This window comes from Nomascus leucogenys, chromosome 19 (genome assembly GCF_006542625.1).
Source record: "Nomascus leucogenys isolate Asia chromosome 19, Asia_NLE_v1, whole genome shotgun sequence".
In the NCBI taxonomy this organism is placed as follows: Eukaryota; Metazoa; Chordata; class Mammalia; order Primates; family Hylobatidae; genus Nomascus; species Nomascus leucogenys.
This window is the reverse complement of record NC_044399.1, coordinates 8854568-8876032: the sequence shown is the minus strand read 5'-3', so window position 1 is coordinate 8876032 and position 21465 is coordinate 8854568. Positions and strand designations below refer to the sequence as shown.

General features: G+C 44.5%; 1 protein-coding gene across 2 annotated transcripts in view; it reads right to left on the bottom strand.

Annotated features, from left to right (window-relative positions):
• The window catches only part of ASAP2 (ArfGAP with SH3 domain, ankyrin repeat and PH domain 2), a 199725-nt gene that overhangs the window by 62693 nt on the left and 115567 nt on the right, over positions 1–21465 (bottom strand). Inside the window, exons 7-10 of one of the 2 annotated variants that reach the window (XM_030799578.1) lie at positions 16615–16700; positions 9683–9758; positions 9317–9403; positions 8450–8458 (exon numbers count right to left, since the gene is read on the bottom strand). In XM_030799578.1, coding sequence (XP_030655438.1) covers positions 8450–8458; positions 9317–9403; positions 9683–9758; positions 16615–16700 — 258 coding nt within the window. The remainder of the gene's footprint in view (positions 1–8449; positions 8459–9316; positions 9404–9682; positions 9759–16614; positions 16701–21465) is intronic. The other variant, XM_030799579.1, reaches the window with a different exon arrangement.

Genomic DNA, 21465 nt, shown 5'->3' with positions numbered 1-21465 from the left:
ATGAGCCTTAACCCCCTGACAATGACATGAGGCTCCCACTATGGCCAGAGTAGCTCATAAGGAGGGAGGTGATGCAGTGAGTAGAAAGACAGGGGTTTCCAAGCAAAACAACAAAACCAGCTTTCTGTCCCTTACTACAGAACCACCACATAAGCTCTCAGCCTCAGTTTCCTTCTTGGGCAATAAGAAAAGAATACCCGGTAAGGTCAATAAACAGTAAGGACTCAGTAGGATCACACATGTGAACATCAACAAGTACTGCACAAATCTTCACTTCCTCACCCCATCAATCTCGAGTAAGGGGGGTCTGACTCTGACCAAGGGGAGCCTAATTACAGGTAAACCATCCACATGGTCAGCTGAGAATCTGATTGAATCTACCACAATTGGGAAATTCCAGCCTATCAGCTTCTTAGGGTAAGCGAGGACTAGCAATGAACACCCAGGGCCCAAGTCCAGTGTCTGGCATCCAACAGGTGCTCAACTGGTGTTTAACAAATGATATCAGGCTGGGCGCAGAGGCTCATGCCTGTAATCCCAACATTTGGGGAGACCAAGGTGGGTGGATGGCTTGAGCCCAGGAGTTCAAGACCAGCTTAGGCAACATAGCAAGCCCTCGTTTCTACAAAAAATACAAAAATTAGCTAGGCGTGGTGGCAGGCGCTGGTAGTCCCAGGTACGTGGGAGGCTGAAGCAGGAGGACTGCTTGAGCCTGGGAGGTCGAGGTTGCAATGAGTCATGACAGCACCACTGCACTCCAACCTCAGTGACAAAGCGAGACCTTGTCTCAAAAAAACAAAAACCAAACAAAACAAACAGTATCAGACACTCTGAGCTGAGAGTAGGAGAGGCCACCAGTGCCAGTGCAGGAAATTCTATTTCCCTGAGACTTAAAGGGAACGAGAGGGGAGCAAGATGTGAACAAAGTGTTCACAGGTCAACCAGGAGAGGGCCGAGGTCTGCTCATAGGTGTTTAATGAGAACCCCTATCCAGTTCATTCCATAATGGGAGAAACAGGGACACAATGAAAGTAAGTGGTTTGCTCCAGGTGCAGAGCTCCTTAAAGCAAGAGCAGAGAGTGGAATGGAATCCTGCCTTCCACTCTGAGGCTCCTTCCATTACACCATCTTCTCTCCCCAGAGAACATCCTCAGAGTCTAGGGCCACTCTCATCATTGCCACTGAGCAGCTCACCAACCTTGGAGAACGAAGCACATCCCCAAACGATGAAAGAACTAACACAGGAAAATCAGTGTGATGGAAGCTGAGAGCAAGTGCACTCAAGAACTGAAGCGTCAAAGGGAAAAAAGCACAGGAAAAAGCGAGTTTTAAACATGAAGGCAAGAACTAGCAGAGAATCAGGGTAGGATCTTCAAGGCAAAGTGGATAGTACACAAAAGACATGGGGAGGCCACGTGGTCAGCACCCAGGGAAGCTGGACAAATACTGCATCTGAGGCAGTAAGGCCCGGGGGTGGACAAGACACGCTGGAGTCAAGAGTTTTGACTGCATCTCAAGGCACAGGCAGCCTCTTGGATTTCTGACAGTTTGAAAAAGGATTCTGAAGCACAAAACTTTTTAATTTTAACGAAGTCCCATTTACCTACTGTTTCATTTTTCACTTGTACTGTAAGGGTGCTATCTAAGGAACTATTGCCTAATCCAAGGTCATGAAGATTTATACTTATAAATCTCTTCCAAGAGGTTTATAGTCTCAGCTCTCATTTAGCTCTTTGACTCATTTTGAGTTAATTTTGATTATGGTATGAGGTAAGGGACCAAGTTCCTTCTTTGCTTGTGGCTATCCAGCTGCCCCAGCACAATTTGTTGAAAAGACTACTCTTTCTCCATTGTCTTGGCACCCTTGTTGAAAGTAAATCGTCTCTAAATGTAAGGATTTATTTCTGGACTCTCAGCTCTATTTCATTGGTCTATATGTCTCTCCTTATGCCAGTACCACACTGTCTTGAATATTACAGTTTTGTGGTAAGTTCTGAAATCGGGAAATGTGAATCCTCCAATTTTGTTCTTCTTTTTCTAGATTGTTTTGGCGATTCTGGGTGCCTTGCGTTTCCACATGAACTTCAGGATCAGCTTGTCAATTTCTGCACGAAGGCAGCTGGGATTTCTGGAGGGGACTGCACTGAATGTGTAGATCAATTAGGGGAGTACTGTTATCTTCACAATAAGTCTTCCAACCCATGCACATGAGTGTCTAGCACTGATTTTTTAAACTCTGCCAAAAAAGAAAAACCAAAAAACTCCACGTGAGCAATCAGTAACGTGCTGAGGCCCTCTCCATTACTGAACTGACAACCAACCCTGAAACAAGCAGAGCCCAGGAGGGGAGAAACGAACTCATTTCCACAGAAAGTTCACACAGCACTCAAGCCTCTGGATAAACTAGGGCACACGCACATTCATGGGATGAGGATGGTCCTAGCTTCCACATTTTCTCAGAAGGGCGGAACATCGGCACCAAAATTTAGAGCAAATCCAGCTTTCAACATTGCTGAGAACAACACTGTGGAAGGAATGTGGAGAAATACTGCTCACCTGTACAGCGTCTCTGTGAAAGACTAAAAATAAACCTGTCAGGAGACTCGACTGCACAACCAAGAAATACGTCTATTGATTTGGGGAGAAAAAAAGCCCTGCACAAAGTGGTGAAATCATGTGACAACACCGCTAACACTGTTCGTGCCACACATATTAATCAGAGCGATTTTCAGGTCTCACGAACAGGATAAGGGACATTCTTCTCAACAGAATCAGACCCTATGCCAGAAGGTGACAAAGAAATCACCCTGTTTTATTCTTTTCTTTAGACCAATTAAAGCATGCAGGCAAATCTGAATTTGTAAAAAACAGGAATATAATCTGTTTAACATAAAATTGAAACTGTTTTAGTGCGAATTACTTCAGCATCCTCTAGGTGACTCCCAGGCGACCCAGTAACAATAGCCTTTGTTAGCCTGTACAAAACGCCTGACCAGGTGAAGGCCTGACAGAGAAAACTGGCCCTTTCACATGACCAAGGTTTTGATTTTTAGAATACTATTCAAGGGAAAAGAATCTCTCCTTCTGGAGAGAAGAATAACATAAGAAGTAAGAGAGGCCAGGGCGGTCCATGTTGCCCCAATTCCTGGAGACTCCAATGTACTCTTCACTTTCCTAAGAGAGACGAAGACAACCTAAACTCGACTGAAAAAGCCTCAACGTGCAGGGACTGTTTGTGTGCCTGAGTATGCAGGGTAAGTGGGCGCTTGGTGGAACTTCAAAAGGCTTTCATGAAATTCTACCAGTGTCCAACATCCTCTGTCCTGTGACACCCAGACAAGTCCTCAGAGCTCAGGCATCATCCTTGATCTTAACTTTTCTGTGGCCCATGAAGTGTTAGCCATTGGGTCTGGCCAACATAGAATCTGCCCAGATGACCAGTAGAATCCTTGGGCTGTCTAAGACTCTAGGATAGCTCAAAAACTGACATTTTGCCCACTTCTCAGAAAGTCAGTGTCCAGACAATTCCTGTGATTGACAAGCTTGTCGAGGAGTCATTTCTGGAAGCTTAAAATTTCTCTGCCCAGGAGGGCTGTGATGTCCAATTCATTCCCCATCTTCTGAAGATACGACAGGTGTGTCCACCCACATGGGCGCAACTGGGAGCTGGAGGCCTTGCAGAGCCAAGCACTGAGTCGTGGTCTAAGAACAGTGCTTTCAAATATCATTACCACCTATTCTCCATTATTTAAGGGGAACTCTTAAAAGACTCCAGAGAACCAGTTTGACGTGGAATAGATCAGGGTCAAATCCTGGCTCTGATGCCACTGTGTGAGCCCAGCAAGGGCACTTATCCTCAGTCTCTCACAGAATAAAGTTGCCGACATGGCTGGCCGGGCGCAGTGGCTCACGCCTGTAACCCCAGCACTTTGGGAGGCTGAGGCGGGCAGATCACGAGGTGAGGAGTTCGAGACTAGCCTGGCCAACATGGTGAAACCCCATCTCTACTAAAACTACAAAAATTAGCCGGGCGTGGTGGTGCGTGCCTGTAATCCCAGCTAATTGGGAGGCTGAGGCAGATGAATTGCTTGAACCTGGGAGACAGAGGTTACAATGAGCCAAGATCGCACCACTGCACTCCAGCCTAGATGACAGAGGGAGACTCTGTCTCAAACAAACAAACAAAAAGTTGCAGACATGGGCAAACACTGCCTACCCTGTAAAGTGGCTTGTAAGGATCGTTGGCCACACTTGTAAAGTGAGGCCTGAAAAGTGAGGTAAACAGGAAATGCCCTGCAATGGACAGGAGCAGGTCCCTCCTCCCCTAGAGTGAGGGGACCATGGAATGTGATGCAGGCTGGACACAGAGAGGTGGGTGAGAGGCAGGTGAGGCTGGAAGGCCTGGGTCACGAGTAAGGGGAGGAGCCTAGAGCTGGGTATGACAGCACCTTGAGTCAGATAGGGAGGAGGGAAGAGGGGCAAGAGCCATGAAGACATGGGGCCAGAGGATGGACCAACAAGGAGGCTAAGGGATATGTCACACACAACAGCAGCAGCATCCATTCCTGTTGAACCTCTAAGAGCGCGACACCATGAGGGAAGGGAATTTGGTCACTATGGTATCTTTACCACCTAGGGGCTCAGTATTTGTTGAATGAACTATTAAGATAATTTATTATTTATTAAGATTATTAATAAATAATTTTATTATTAAGATAATATGGTAAGTGCTCTACAGAAATGATCTCTTAGATCTCCTGAAAACTCTGAGGTTGGCTGTGTTATTCCTATTTGATGGACGGGGAGACCACGAGATGGAGAGGTCCAGGACAGGGCAGGGTAGGAAGTGGGAGACCCAGGATTCAAATGCCAAGATCCATGCTCTTCTGCTCTGTTAGACAGCTACCCTAGCAACCCCATCCTAGTTAGAAGCTGTCCTCTCCACCAGCCCCACCTGCTGGGACTCTGCTAACTCCAGCAATCCTCAGTTTTTTGTTTTTGTTTTGGAGACGGGGTCGTGCTCTGTTGCCCAGGCTGGAGTGCAGTGGTGCGATCTTGGCTCACTGCAACCTCCACCTCCCAGGCTCAAGGGGTCCTCTCACCTCAGCCTCCTGAGTAGCTGGGACTACAGGTGCATGTCACCACAACTGGCCAATTTTTTGACTTTTTGTAGAGATGGAATCTCACTATGTTGGCCAGGATGGTCTTGAACTCCTGGACTCAAGCAATCCACCTGCCTTGGCCTCCCAAAGTGCTGGGACTACAGCTGTGAGCCACCATGCCTGGTCTGCTAACTCCTAATCATCCTTCTAAGCCCCATCCCAGGTATCACAGCCTCTGGGAAGTCATCCCTGATGGCACCTGTCCAGCCCGCACTCGGCAGACACTGCCTCCTGGAGCTGATGTCCATGAGTGCTCTCATCACACTGTGCCACAGTTGCTTCTCTGTCCCCACCCCTGGAGCAGGAGCCCCTGAAGGGGTGATAACCGGATCCATCTTGTTCTGTTGTGTTTGTGGAGTGCTGGCTTAGAGTAACAGTGGAAGAAAGGTTAGCTGGATGTGTGAATCAACAAACGCGTCCTCCACTGAGGCTGACATGGAGGCCAGAGCCAGGCTACCTAGCAGCTTGGCAGGAGAGGCAGGCAGGTGACCCCTGGCAGAGATCTCTGTGATGAAGGCCAGATCTGGGCATGTAAGATACACGAACCCAGAGGCAGAAGAAAATTATGGCTGTGGTGGACCTTGGCTGCCTGGATGGCACAAACTGTTCTATCACATCCTACTACACAGGATGCTCAAAAAAGAGGGAGCAAGAGAAAGAGAGAGAGAGACAGAGACAGACAGAGAGAGACAGACACACACAGACACAGAGAAAGATCAACCATACTTGAGATCTGCAGAGTGGAAAACCATGGTGGTTTCAGCACTAGACCTGTGAGACCGTGCCCCAGAGCCTGATCCTCCCCGTAGAAGCGCACAAGTCTGGGTGCTTCACATCAAACAGCAGAGAGAGCCTGCACACCAGTGATGAGGCTTTGGGACTCCGCCAGCACCCCAACAGGGTCCATCCTGGCAGAATGCCATCGGATGGACGACGTGGGATGGGGAAGGCAGGAGGTGAGGCTGACGGGGAGAGAGCTCACCCAAAGATGAGCAGTGCCAACGAGTTTAACTCTGTAGATAGGATCTTCTCCAAAAATCAAACACTATGGTACATAGGTCGGTCCTCATTGTATAATATTGCACTATGGGTGGTCACTGCACAATTTTTCAACTTTTCTCCAAGTATGAAAACCTTCACAAAGAAAAATAATGGAAATACCAAAGAGTAGTATTCTCCTTACAGAGAGCAGAAAATATCAAGAACAAAACATGAATGGCCAGTGATTGGGAAGTGTGAGGTCACCAGGACCAGAACGGCACAGGCTCCACACTAAAACAAAGCTGCAGAGTCACAAAGAAACAGCAGCCCGAAGCTACCACACTGCAATGGCCACTCTTCATTCCTTCAATAACTGATGCTTGGGATTTACAGGAAGAGAAAGAGGAGCACTGGCTTCTACCAACCACCAAGGCAGTTTCTTTGGGGCACGTTACTTAATTTCTATGAACTGTTATTACACAGGTAGGGTTAGAATTTTTATAACACTGAATAAAAATCCTCTAACACCTTCAGTTGTCTAAGTCACAGAAGAAAATCCAACCAAAGGGAATGACAGCCTAAACAATAATGACCAAATGATCAATTCTTATTGCAAATTTGAGGTATACAAGATGGAACCCCATAATAAAAATCATTTTAAAACAGAAAATCTAGCATATTCACATCTGCTTATTACTTGCAACTGTGTTCAAAGATTGTCCAACTTGCTGAATGCCATCACCTAAAAGCAACGCAGAGCATGATACACAGAAAACACAACACGCCCACAACTAGGAGACTGTTGAATTAGGTCTTGATAAGGAGCCAACTGGGCAGACAGCCAAAGAGGAATAGTAAAGGAGGTTCATTTGATCCCTCTGTGCAATCAGGGGCAGATGGGCTGGTCAACAAAAAACAACAAACTATAAAGAACTTCTGGTCTGTGCTGGTAAATTTGTTATTACTTTCCTGCAAAGCTGTAAATAACCAGCTCTCTCACAACAGCCCATTTTCCCAAACCTAATTCTGCACAGCCAAAGCAAACACAGCCTTTGCACTGTGCCCAGAGGGCCATTTGGCCCCAGCAGCTGCTCTGCCTTATTTTAAACCTGAGCTTCGCTTCATGGGTTGGATCCTCCTTCTCAGACAAAGGCAGTTCTCAATCATTTCCAACGGCGCGCTGGGGAGCAGCCACCTTGGACGGCATTTTGGCTCCCGCCCTCGCACTACCTCCTCCTCGTTACCACTAGGCCACTCTTTTCTCCTTATGCCAAGTTCTTTTTTCTTTTTGTGCTTATATCCCATGTTTGGGAATATCAAAGCGTCAGGGCCTACATTCTCTAGACTAGGAGGAAGTCACCACGTTGTATGTCATTTCTAGCGCTAAATAGAACCTTACTCTGCCAATGTCTCACTTAGTTGACCCATCTTTATCAAAATTCTACTAAATGAGCACTGTGGCACTACTGTGCAATGGAAGAATGGCTCAGAAGGCAGGGTGGCATCCTCAGGCTGCTCGAGGTCCGGCTGGAGAAAAGGCATCTGTGCACTTTAAGGCACAGCCAACACTCAAAAAGAGGAATAGGCTGTGATTCAAACGGGGCTTTCAAACAGGACGTGCTCTGTGAACTCAGATCACTGTGGGCTAGGGTGATCAGAGGCAGCGCTCCAGAGGTGGGGCTTCAGATGGACTAGAAAGATGTGTAGAATTCAGGCCAGGCGCACTGGCTCACGCCTGTAATCCCAGCACTTTGGGAGGCCAAGGTGGGCGGATCACTAGGTCAGGAGATCGAGACCATCCTGGCCAACATGGTGAAACCCCGTCTCTACTAAAATACAAAAAATTAGCCGGGCGTGGTGGCGTGTGCCTGTAGTCCCAGCTTCTCAGGAGGCTGAGGCAGGAGAATTGCTTGAACCAGGGAGGCAGAGGTTGCAGTGAGCCAAGATCATGCCATTGCACTCCAGCCTGGCGACAGAGCAAGACTAAATCTCAAAAAAAAAGAAAGAAAGATGTGTAGAATTCAGCCAGTCAGGGGAGAGAAAAGGAGGGAGCGAGGGAGGGACCTGCTTCATCATCACAAAGGAACAGCAGCAAAAGTGTAAACTGTAAACCCAGAAAATGTCCACTTCCCTAATATTTGTGCAAACTCTTCAGCCTTTAATAAAATCTACAACAATGAAAGGTGAGGGGTTAAAATAAAAAATGTTACTAGCCATTAATATATAAAAGGAATACCTATATATATATATGTTCATGAATAAAACATGCAAAATTCTGCAATTTATTAAAATACTGAACTACTTACTCTCCTAGACTTCGGTCACAAAAGGTAAATGCATTTGGGAGAAAAACAACAATATTCAGTTATAGTACAAGAACTTACAATAAAACAGAGCTCACCAAACTGCCAACAGGGAACTTTATGCTCTGTCAAGTAGTTTAGCAATTTCTCTAAAATCACTAGGTATACGTTTAGACACATTCCTTTTATTGACAAGGAAATGGATTTATACTAAATTCACATTATGATACCCACGTTGTAGTGAAAATATAGTAAAATTATATTTAAAACTTACTTTTTAATGGCTTTTTAAAAACAAGTCCCCACAACACAAATTGTCCCTGGTGACGTGTTAGCACACAGAGACGTCATTACAGAAAGACGGGAAGTAAGAGAATTAAGGATTTCTGCCTGTTATCATGGAGGCAGCTGTAAGAAAAGCTCATGCCTCATATTTTATAGAACACAACCTCAGGGCTGGCAGAGCCCCAGCTGGTCATCTGCTACGTGCCTAGGCCCAAAGGGGCAGAGTCCACATATGTCAGGGTAGGGAAATGACAGAGGGCCAGGTACAGGATAAATAGCACAAATGACACATGGTCTCTGTGATGAAGCCACCGAGAGCCCCTTATCTAGCAACTGACAGAGAACAGGGTTTATACACCACCATTAAGGCCACGCATGTAGTAAATGCTTCCTCCTGAAATAAACGTATTTTAAAAGATGGTTTTATAGAACAAAACTGCAAGAATACATTAAATGTTTTACTGCTGCCTGACACAGCCCGAGTGAACTGTGAGCTCCTAGAAGACATGAACTTCATGTTCTTCAGGCCCAAAGCCTCCAAGAATGGGGCGAAAACTGCAATCTTTCAAAATTAAATCCCCTCACCTCTTTCTGTTCAACCTGCAATGCGGATTTCAAAATATCTCGAAGCTGTATCAACTGCCTTCTTTCTTCATCCTGGGCCTGTTTGATCTTTAAAAACACACACACACAACAGAATGAATCAGAAAATTAAGACTGAGGTACAGTGAAACACTGGTGCTCATGGGGCCATTTCCACACAGTGTGACAACTGCCTCCCTCGCTGGTCAAACCTTCCCTCCCACCAAGACAGAGGACAGGCGTGGGAACGCCACACTCCACGTGGGCGGCACAGCATGAAAACACAGGATTACACAGAAGCGACATTTAGATGAAAATGTCTGTTGCATTAAGACGGTTTTAAACCACGGTGGGAGGGAAGCTACTCACTGTGTGAAGATCTGTAGACAGCGTTTCAATGGAAGGTTTCAGGCTTTCCACGGCTTTGAGTCCATCCTGAAAAAAACTAGCAGGAAAAAGAAGAAAACAGAGATGACACTTCACAAAGGAAAAAATAATTTTGTCAGACGGACTAAAAAACTTCTTTAAAGTGACTGAAGTCATTATGTAACTCCTGGGGGAAAAGACTGTATGAACAGAACCTTAAAATATCAGGCAATCCAAGAATAAAATGACACTCAAAATTAGCAGGAGTGAATAGAAAAGGAATTGGAATAAGCTTAAGTATTTGAGATTTTCCTCGACCCATATAAAATGAGGCCTTGATTTTCAGTTTATAACAGGAGAGGGTTCTGCATCTGAAGCCAGAAAGGCCATGGGGCACAAGTGGAAGACACTAAAGAATGTGCCGCAACAGGCGACTGCTACATGGAAAAGAGAAGGAATGCAGAGGCCGGGTGCAGTGGCTCATGCCTATAATCCCAGGGTGAAGGATTTGGGGAGGCCAAGGTGGGAGGATCACTAGAGACTAGGAGTTCAAGACCAGCTGACCAACGTAGCAAAACCCCTAAAAATACTCTACTAAAAATACAAAAAATACAAAAATACAAAAAGCTACTGCTCGGGAGGCTGAGGCACAAGAATTGCTTGAACCCGGGAGGTGGAGGTTGCAGTGAGCCGAGATCACGCCACTGCATTCTGGCCTGGCGACAGAGTGAGACTGTCTCTCAAAAAAAAAAAAAAAGAGAGAGAGAGAGAGAAATAATGCAGAAAAGAACCAAGCAGCTTTGATGGCCACACTGTATCTGCAGGGTAGGAAACCATGGATGGAGAACTTGAGATCAAATATCAAGAGGAATTTTTTATTTTAAGGCTGAGAACTCAATGCTGTGAGGTCACCTATAACAAGTGATTCACAAAATACAACAGAGGCTGGACAAGTTTTTCTGCTGCAGCCATGGGCTGGTGTTCAGCGCTGCCTCTGGAGGGTGCTGTGTGTAACTCTTTTGAGAGGAAGGAAGAAAGGGCATTTCCATGAGCTAAGGAGAAAGTTCTAACTTGTAATGAGGCCTGATGCGGCCCCAGCCTGCAGCTCCAGCCTCAACCCACACCATTCCACCCCCGCTTCATTCACTCGGTTCCAGACACTCCGGCCTTTTCTCCCTTCCTCCACGACCACCAAGTTCTCCTGCCCCAGGCCCTCTGCATTCTGTTTCTTCTCTCTAAATGCTTCTCCTAAGGTGTGTCTGCTTCACCTGGCTGATTTCCACTCATTCTTCAAGTTTAAGGTTAAACATCCCCAGTTAGTGAGGCCTTCCATAATCCCCTACAAGTTATTCACCTATAAGAGGACTTCTTATACTTTCTCAGAGCATTTTGTATTTTGCTTCAAAACACTTGCTGCAACTGCAATTATGTATTCATTAGTGTGATTGTTTAAAATAGAATTCCCTCATTAGATCTGAAGTTCTAGGAGGCACAAAGTACCCGCAAAGTTTGGTGTATTTCATGCACATGCCATTTATTGAATGAATAAATAACTTAATGAAGGATAGACTGTCACCAACTTTAGCCAGTTCATTGGATACCAAGGAGACTATCTTTAAAAAGTGATCTGGGTTTCACATGTGTCATGTGAAGTGATGTTTACTTCTTTTAAACTCAGCAGTAGCTCTGTGGGTGTTTCCCAGACCAAGTGCGTCACACACAGAAGGCGCTGTGAAAGCACTGCAGCATGGCGTTTGACGCAGCAGCTCCAAGGAGGAAGGAGAGGGACACACAGGCCGTGGGGCATGAACTCTGACTGGTGTTTATTAGGAGTCACAGAGGTCAGGATGCTAGAATGTTTTCATTCATCTTTAGATAGACACACAATTCTTTATTTTATACTCTTGTTCCTGTATTTTAATAGGTTTTTTTCTGAATACAGAATGCTTCTGAACTCATCTAATTCTTGTATTTTATTTACATGTTTTTCTTTACGTAACTATTTTCTTAATCACTTCAAATTCTTGTGAAATAGGTAGGAGGACAGAGATCTCTAAGATCTAAGATAAGGAGTAGGAAAAATATTACAGGTGATAAATGCAAAACAACCCAGGAAGAGGGAGCAGGTGTACAGCTCCAAGAACCTTTGCAACCTGGCAGTTCTCCCTACGGTGAGACAGAGAGCGAGAGCAAGAGCGAGAGCACGTGAGCATGAGCCCTGTAGTGGAATCAAGTGCTCAGATGACTTCTCGTCAGGACGCTGTTTCCAGCATGACAATGAATGGTGTACTTGGAATAACAATATGAATTTGGATTTAGATTTAGATTTCATCTTTGTAATAGCCCAGCCAATCTTCACCATCCACCTACCTGGAAAATTTCCTCCCTCTGATTTTTCAAAGTGCTGACCTTCCCGTACCCTCCTTGAGGCGTGTCTTGGCACCCAGACACCCCTTCAAAGTGCAGTCAGCCCTGGTGTCAGGAGAAACTTCAAGAAAAGGAAGACTATTCCTTCTCCGCTGGCTGCTATCCCTATGACAGTCCTAACTACACAGCCCCAGAACATTTTCTTAAGTTGAGCCCATTAACACTTTTCCAAGCTTCACAGAACTTTTACCATCAACATTACCCAATCAAATTTTGTTGTCTATTAAACATTTTCTAGCCTGCCTCACCAGGCTAGAAGGGGTGTATTTCTATCCTTTAAAATACGCCCACTTAGAGGCAATTATCAAACCACCAAGCAGAGCAGCTCCCTTCTTCTTTGGGCCCCACACACCGTGCCAGGGCCCCTCCTGCAGCCTTCATGCCACCACATTCCAATGCGGTGTCTGCTGATGGGGTCTGCCTGTGACACCCGCCCTTCCCTCCTCTGCAAGCTTCTGCAGCATCCGGGGCTGAGCCTCATCTTGACCATGCATTCCAAGTTTACTGAGCAACAGCTGGTCACAGTGGCTTCCAGCAGGTATTGGCTCAAAGAACAAGTCAAATCAACACTCATCACCACCTTTCAAACGATGGCTGTATTTTTTTTGAGACAGAGTCTCGCTCTGTCGCCCAGGCTGGGGTGCAGCAACATGATCTCAGCTCACTGCAACCTCCGCCTCCTGGGTTCAAGTGATTCTCCAGCCTCAGTCTCCCGAGTAGCCAGGACTACAGGTGTGCACTACCGCATCCGGCTAATTTTTGTATTTTTAGTAGAGACCAGGTTTCACCATGTTGGCCAGGCTGGTCTCGAACTCCTGACCTCAGGTGATCCGCCCCCTTGGCCTCCCGAAGTGCTGGGATTTCAGGCATGAGCCACCGTGCCTTGCCAAACCATGGCTGTCTTTGTTTTATAATGTTATAATGCCCTACTTCTAGATTCCGCCAGAGTACAGGATCTTCACCGTTCAGGAGCAAAGGCTAATAAGACAAGTTTTCAAGATATTCCAGGAACGAGGTAGAGATGAAAATTCCTTCCTTAAATAAAATAAAAATAAAAGAACATGAAGTATTCTTTAAGAACACTTAAAGTGAAAAAGAAAAATGAAGAAAAAGCAAAATAACGCATATCTAAGTAGTTCCAAGGGTCAACAGCCAAACCTGAGCCCTGGAATCTGGTTTACACAGTGGCATCTTCACCCTGGCGGAGCACAGCAGTGTGCAGAGGCCGGCGTCTGCCCAGCAGGGCACAGCACCCACCAGGCAAAGCTGTGCCCTTGGGGGCGAGAAGCGGAAACTGGGCGTGTGTGATGGGGGAATGAGAGGAGCTCCCACATGTGGAAACACACACGGCTGCGAGCTCTTCTCACTCTGCAGCTGAGTCGCTCCGGCTCCACGTTGTAGCCTCCAGAATGTGAATTAAGAAAGTCAAAGCTGCTTGACTGATTTGAAGAGCAGGCAGCGTACACACTCTCTCTCATATCCAAAAAGGAAGTAATGGAAGATTCATATTTTTAAAGGTTACTGAGCTCATGTCCATAAAAGGCCAACTACTTCACTTTTCCACAAGTGGTCTGTTGCTACCCAACTGATTGGTTTGGGCAAAATAAAGGGGCGGGGGGAGGAAATCCCAGAATAGCTTCTTCTTAAAAATAAAATATCAGCAAGGAAGCGACCCACTTCCTAAATTGCCTGACATAAGAACTGAAGAAGTAATTTGCATGCTCATCACAAAGTAAGAATTTTGAGTCTCCATAAAATAATTCATCTTGAAAACTATACAATTGCAAGGTCTTTTCCACCAAGTAGAGATGAGCTCTTTTTAAAATTTTTAATATAAATTCATGGGGTAGAAATGCAGTTTTGTTATAGGCCTGGTGGTCAACTTAGGGCTTTTAGGGTATCCATCACCAGAATAACATACATTGTACCTATTAAGTATTAATAATTTCTCATCATCCCCACTCCCCTCACCCTCCTGAGACTCCGTTGTCACTCTACTCTCTACATCCATGGGTATGCCTTTTTTAGCACCCACTTAAGAGTGAGAACATGCGATATTTGTCTTTCTGCGGCTGGCTTGTTTCACTTAAGATAATGACTTTCAGTTCTATCCCTATTGCTGCAAAAGACATGATTTCATTTTTTTTTTTTTTTGGTTAAATGGCTGAAGCTCTCTTTTAACTTTGGATGAACCACTCAGCACATCCGCCTTTGCTGCCTGACCTCAAGTGCTTTAGAAATGCAACATCATCAAAGCTGTATTAAGAATTCCAAAGCAGAGCTCAGTTCAATTCCACAGCGCAATTCACTGCTGCAAATATGTGCCACACACTGTAGATATAAAACAAATAAATGGCATGGCCCCTTAAGAGTGCATAGTTCAGCGGCACAGAGACACAAGGAAGATGTCACCACGGAGACAAGCAGATGGTGTGGCAGCAACACAGGAGGAAGGAAAGGAATTCCAAAAGGAAGGAAAGGAATTCCAAAATGAAGAAGCATCGCAAAGCAGGAATGATCCATAAGCTGGGTCCTAGGAGGAACAGAAGACAAGGAGGGAACAAAGGAAAGAGGCCTTCTAGGAAAAGAAACAATTGTGTACAAAGGGAGGTCGCTGGTGGCACAGCCTGCTCTGGGAAGGTAAGCAGACAGGCGTTGCAATTCCACAAGGAAAAGATTTCCTGTCAGTCCACACCTTCCACTCCCGCTGTCACGAAGCCAGCTGGGCCATCGTCATCTCTGGGCTGCACAGGGATAGAAGCTGTGTACCCAAGCAATTGCCCACATCCACCCTTGTCCTGTCTGGTTCCTTCTCCACAACATGCAGAGTAATCTTGTTACAGCCGAGAAGCTTCCTGAAGCTGCTTCTAACCAACACCACTGTCTCTCTCCCCATCACTGTTTTGCCTTTTCATAAACTCAGTTAAACATTGGCTCGTGTTTCCTACTTGCCTCCCCCATGAGACTCCAGGGTCTGTGAAGGCAAGAACTTTGTTTTCCTCCTTACTGCATCACCAAAACCCCTAATAGCGCCTGGCATATCACAGGAGCACATACAAATGATCCTCTGCTTCAATCTCTTCAAGAGCTTCCCAACATATTTGGGATAAAATCTAAAAACTTTTGCAAGACGTCTGGGGCCATCCACATCCCTAAGGCTTTTCCATGCAGTTTCGTTTCACGCCACTCTCCTTTTTCACTGAGCTTATGTCACCTTGGCCTTTTTCCTGCCTTAAGACCTAGACCCTGCCTGGAATGTTCTTCCCCCACTCCTTATCTGCCGGCTCCTACTCATACTTTAGATCTCAGATCCATGTCTCCTCAGGGAGGCCTGCAGCTCATTCAAGAAACAGCCAAGTACCTACTGTGTTCCGGGCACTGTGTGCTGGCTGTTGCAGACTGTATCAGGGAACGAAATAGAAAAACAAAAAAAACAAAAAACCCTACCCTAAATCTTTATCTAAATCAGGTCCCTCTATTATATTCTTTGTTAGATTCCTATACTTTAAAACAATTTTGTAAGCATCTAATTAGAAATTTGTCTCTTTCAGTCTAACTTCCCTACTTGACTCTTTGAGCAGGAACTATGCCAGCACTGCACATCACTGTGTCTCTCGCCTCTGGTCCAGCGCCTGACATATAGCATGTGCTCAATAAAAGTGTGTTGGGTGGGTCAGTGAAGGAGCCAGAGGCCTGTCTCTATCAGTGACTGGGGGTCGAGGAGCAGAAGCCAGGTCAGAGACGTGGGTCAGACTGAAGTACTGACATAGATGGCAAAGCTGAGTACTTGAGCAGCCCCTGCGCGTGGAATTCTCTCCTTCTCCTCTACTAACATCTTCCTTTGCTCATCGCAGTCACTGGCTCTACAGGATAATATATAAAAGTGTTTTCTTATTTTAAAACACTGCATTAACATCGTATCATTTATCTTTTAACAAACATCTAAGAGTTGTGGAATAGGTCAAACTAGTTTGTCCCTCTACAAAAAGGGCAAAAAAAATAAATATATTTGGCAATTACTACAGATTTTTTATATTGTATATATGCTTTTATTTTTAATTAAGATATAATCCCTAAGCCATAAAGCCATAAAATTCATCCTTTTAAAGTGATTTTTAGTAAATTCACAAAGTTGTGCAATCATTAGCACTCACTTCCAGAATATTTTCAATATCTCACAAAGAAACCCTATACCCGTTAGCAGCCATTTCCCATTTCCTTTTTCCTCCAAGCTGCGGCAATCACTCACCTGCTTTCTGTCTCTGTGGACGTACCTATTCCTGACCTTCCAAATAAATGGGATCATACAGTACATGGCCTCTTGTGTCTGGCTTCCTTCACTGAACGTGTTCTCAATGTTTACCCGTGTTGTAGCATGAGTCAGCACCTCATTCCCTTTACTGTAGACTCCTACGTGAGTGTTTATTTCCTATGAGCTATCTATAGATCTACCAGAATTTGCCACACATGAAGAAACATTTAAGATAACACAACAGAGAAGAACTTACTTGCATTGGGCATGAAAATATTTGATCAGATTCTGAAGTAAATCTACTCCCTTTTTAATCTTGATTTCGTTGACCTTCAGCAGATACTGTTGAAAAATGAAAAGGAAATGTCACAGAAGTAAGCAGAATATGAGTTTAAAAGGAGCTTCTGAGGACTGAGATGATTCCTTCTACTTCTCTGGCATCTTTTACAATGCGTAGAGCGCATGATTGACACGTAGTATCTCCTGGATTCCATAACCGTTTCTTTATTTTGGGGCCACATGAATTATCTGATGGTCAGATAATTAAATATTGAAGTGCCAAAAACTCCTAGTAATAAGACAGTCTTATCTTAGCCTGCTAGGAGAAATCTTCACTCTAGCTGCATGGAAGACTATGGATGGTTCAAATAAATGGGATTTCTAACCATCTCAAACATACTTTTGCCCAAGGTCCCTTTCTTTGGGAACAATAACTGCTAACGTATTGTAGCTGAGATGCTTGGCATCACGTCTCTGGTCCTGAGACATTTCCCTTACAAGTAAAATGATGTGATTGTTGGAAAAAAACAAAGTTTAACTGAAATGACTTAAAGCTATTTTTAACTTGGAGAATTCATTAGTGACCACGAAGACATCAGAAAGCCTCAGGGAGCTACAAAACCAGTGTCAGGAAATAGAAGGACTTCATGAGTCCCCATCCCCTCTGCTGTCAGGAGATGATCTCTGAAATGGAATGTCCCCTGGAAAAGCTGCTGATTCATGCCCTGGCTCTCAGCTTTACAGCTGAGGATGGGCAGGGGTGGGGTAGGGGTACCCAAGTTCAGATGCTTGCTGAGGTCTCTCTGCAGCCCAAGAAGGAGGGAGAAAGCTGCTGTGAAACTGTAAGCTACAAATTGTCCTTCTGCCTGTAACATCTACCTATATTCTTTCCCTCTTTCTTTTTGATATTAAATATTTGGTAATGTATCAAATTTTTAAACGTATGTACATTTTGACCTAGAAATTCTACTCCCAGGAATTTATTCTAAGAAGATAACCAGAAAGGTTTACAAAGATGAACAGAAAAGAAGATATACTGCTATCTTGTTTATAAAAGTAAACAATGGCAGCAGCCCAAACCTAATGAGTGGGAAATGAACATACGGTGCATCCATACAGAAAACACTGTGCAGCCACTAAGCCAATAAAACCCGACATTTCTGACATGGACATCAACATACTAGAGAGTGAAAATAGGTGATAAAGCATCAGCAGAGAAAGATCTACTTGTATGATTTTTTTTGAATGTATACATAGCGACATATAAAGATGTTTAATGTCAAAGTGGTTATCTTTGGATAAGTAAAATTTGGGGGCAATTTTTAATTCCTTTTATATGTATTTTCTTATATTAACCAATTTTCTTAAAAAGTATATACTATTTTTACAATCAGCAACAGAGGATCTCTCACGCCTTCTCCACTCACAGAAGGTCTGTATTACCTATTTGACATACTGAATTTCTTTATCAAATGAATTTTGAAGAAAGGGCTCCACAGCTTTAAAATAAAAGCCCGAAAGCCACTCTTCTGGATTAGATCCCGGACAACTAAAATTTTAAACACCTAAACAACAGCAGGCACTTAAAGCTTGAGAACTTCAGTTTGAGGAAACAGTCAAATAATTTTTAAAGTCATGTTTGTTTGTTTTTGTTTTTTGTAGAGACAAGGTCTCACCATGTTGCCTAGGCTGGTCTTGAACCTCAAGGAATCCTCCCACCTCAGCCTCCCAAAGTGCTGGGATTGCAGGTGTGAGCCACCCTGCCCAGCCTTTTAACATGATTTCAATGGAGGCAATCTAATTCACTTCAGAGTTGGATTCTCAAGGAACTGTTTTTCAAATGATCTTTCTCACCCATGGAAAGAAAGGCCTTCATGGCCCATGACTATCTGGCCAACTTCTACACTCTTCATCAGATGTCTTCTCCTGTGAAAACTGTGAGTTTACTGTTGGATAAGCCCACCTCTGCTTTTATGCATGCATATAGTACAGCTCTCACTCAACTGTGAAACATTAGTGCCTGACCCCTCCAAGTGCCAGCTCTGCAGAGCCAGGACCCAGCACTACCTGAGGACTGCTCAAAAGATGGCTCAAGTCTATGACTTAGAGGCATCATCTACACAGTGTATTTCCATTAAATTACATGACTTAGTCAGTTCACAGGATCAATTCACCTGGACACAGAAGAGAAGAAGTAACCAGTGCAAGGTGCATACCACAAGAAGCAACAACAGAGCCAAGTGGGGAACCAATTACTCCTCAAGTCATGGCTATGACCTTCACATACTACTTGAATTTCAAAATTCAGTGAGCATTTTAAGTAGTCTTAAGGTGTTTAGGTAAATAGATTTCTACTTTACTAACCAAAAAGAGCATGACCTGAACACAAACACCCCTTTCCAAATTCGTTCTTTGTAAAACACTACTACTTAATTTCACCCTAATTGTTTGTAAAACGCTACTACAGTACTTAATTAGAAACAATATCCTTACAGAAGGAGGATTGAGAAAAAAAACAACAACAATACTTTGTGCTTGTATAACACACAGCAGTTTCCTAGTCCCTGTCTCATGCTGTCTCGCTGATTTCTCTGCCACTCTATGAGGTAGGCCAGGAAGGTAGTACTATACATGATACGTGTTTTTCTTTTTTTTTTTTTTTTTTTGAGACAGAGTCTCACTGTCGCCCAGGCTGGAGTGCAGTGGTGCGATCTCGGCTCACTGCAGGCTCCGCCCCCCGGGGTTCACGCCATTCTCCTGCCTCAGCCTCCTGAGTAGCTGGGACTACAGGCGCCCGCCACCTCGCCCGGCTAAGTTTTTGTATTTTTAGTAGAGACGGGGTTTCACTGTGTTAGCCAGGATGGTCTCGATCTCCTGACCTTGTGATCCGCCTGCCTCGGCCTCCCAAAGTGCTGGGATTACACGTGTTTTTCTTTTGAGAATGCAACCTCTTATACTATACATGATATGTGTTTACAAAAAAATGTGTATAAAAACATCCATTCTCCTATCTACAAGAACCCTTTAAGTTTAATTAAAGGCTTTGAGAATTCATTTCATCAAGTGAATATTTAAAAATATTTGCTTGTTTTTCATCTAGTGAATATCTCTAAACATTCTCTCAATGAAAAACAAGGCAGTAAAGGAGGAATCAAGGAGCAAAAGACACGAGACAGACATAAAAAAAAAGAACAGAAGTAAATCCAATCATATCAATAGTAACATTCAATGTTAATGGATTAAACAATCCAATCGAAAGGCAGAGATTGTCAAACTGAGAAGAAAAACATGATCCAGCTACATATATTACCTATAAGTGATACACTTCCGAGTCAAGGATGTACACAGGTTGAATGTAAAAGGGTGCAAATAGTAACCAAAAGAGCTGGAGTGTTGATATGGTTTCAATGTGTCCCCTAAAAGTTTACCTGTTGGAAACTTGGTCCCCAATGTAGCAGTGTTGAGTGGTAGAACCTTTGGGGGGTGACTGGGTCATGAGGGCTTTGCCCTCATGAGTGGATTAATCCATTCATGGATTATTGAAGGAGTGGGACAGTTATGAGAAGAGTGGGTCTGTTATTAAAAAGCCAGTTTGGCTGTCTCTTGTGAGGCCCCCACCATGTGATGTCCTGCACTGATTTAGGGTTCTGCAGAGTCCCCACCAGCAAGAAGGTCCTCACCAGATGCAGCCCCTCAACCTTGGACTTGGCAGCCTCCAGAACTGGGAAATTTCTTTTCTTTATAAATTACCCAGTCTCAGGTATTCAGTTATAGCAACAGAAAACAGACTAAGATAAGTAGATATTCTAACATTAGACAAAATGGACTTAACTTTCAACTGCCACCCTGATTCCTGGGGCTGATTCCCCTCCGCTGACCACTTAAGAGTCTGCTCTGGGAATAAAAACTCATTTAAATACATTTCTAAGATATACGTATTTATAAAGGTTAAGCTCCTGCTACAATTAACAAACATACATTCCAAAATCAGAAAGTGCCTTCTGGATCAGCTTTGTTGTTGATTGCTTAGAGGGAATTAAGAGCTGGCCAATGCCAGCTTCAATGCCTGTCACAAACACACCCATGTGTTTTGTACATTTGAAACCTAAGTTTGCACTGCTATGAGAGGGAAACAAATGCCATCCAGCGCGAGGGAGCTTCGCGGGCGCTGCCAGGAGGAACCAACCCCAGGCAGAGGTGGCAGCTGTTTCCACGTGCCATTTGTATACACGTACCTGACAATCAAGGCATAAAAATAAAAAAAGTTGTAAAGGCCTTCATGGCCCATGGTCTCTGGTCTCAGAGAAATACTCTGAGAATGTCCATCCTGCTGTCTCCCCCTCACTAAGGGAAGGGCTGAGGCTGCGGGCGGGATGGAGTGGAGCTGAGAGGCACTCCCCAGGCCACCTGGGGCTTCGGGCTGGATGAGTGCCCCTGCCTGAGCAGGTGAGGTCTAGGAGGAAGTCAAACAGGTGACGTGGCTTCCCATCCACTCACAGACACTGACACAGGACATGGTCTGTCATCGCTGTATGTTGTTTTCAGCTGACTTCTCACCCTCCCACAAGCCAGCCACTGACTCCATTGGTACAAGGGAACTCAGAGATCTCATTTAAATACACCCAAGGAATAAATATTTTAGCAAGAGTATGTATGTGAGGCCAGAAAGAACATTCTATACATTTAGTGGTTTTTCTCTACTTTTAAGAAAATACTGGTGTTAAAGAAACCTAATTCTACCCTCCAGGAGGCTAACACTTCCCTAGTAAAAGAAATGTCAACACAGGGGCAAAAGGAGTCCAATAATGCATGTGGCGTTTTCTCTGAA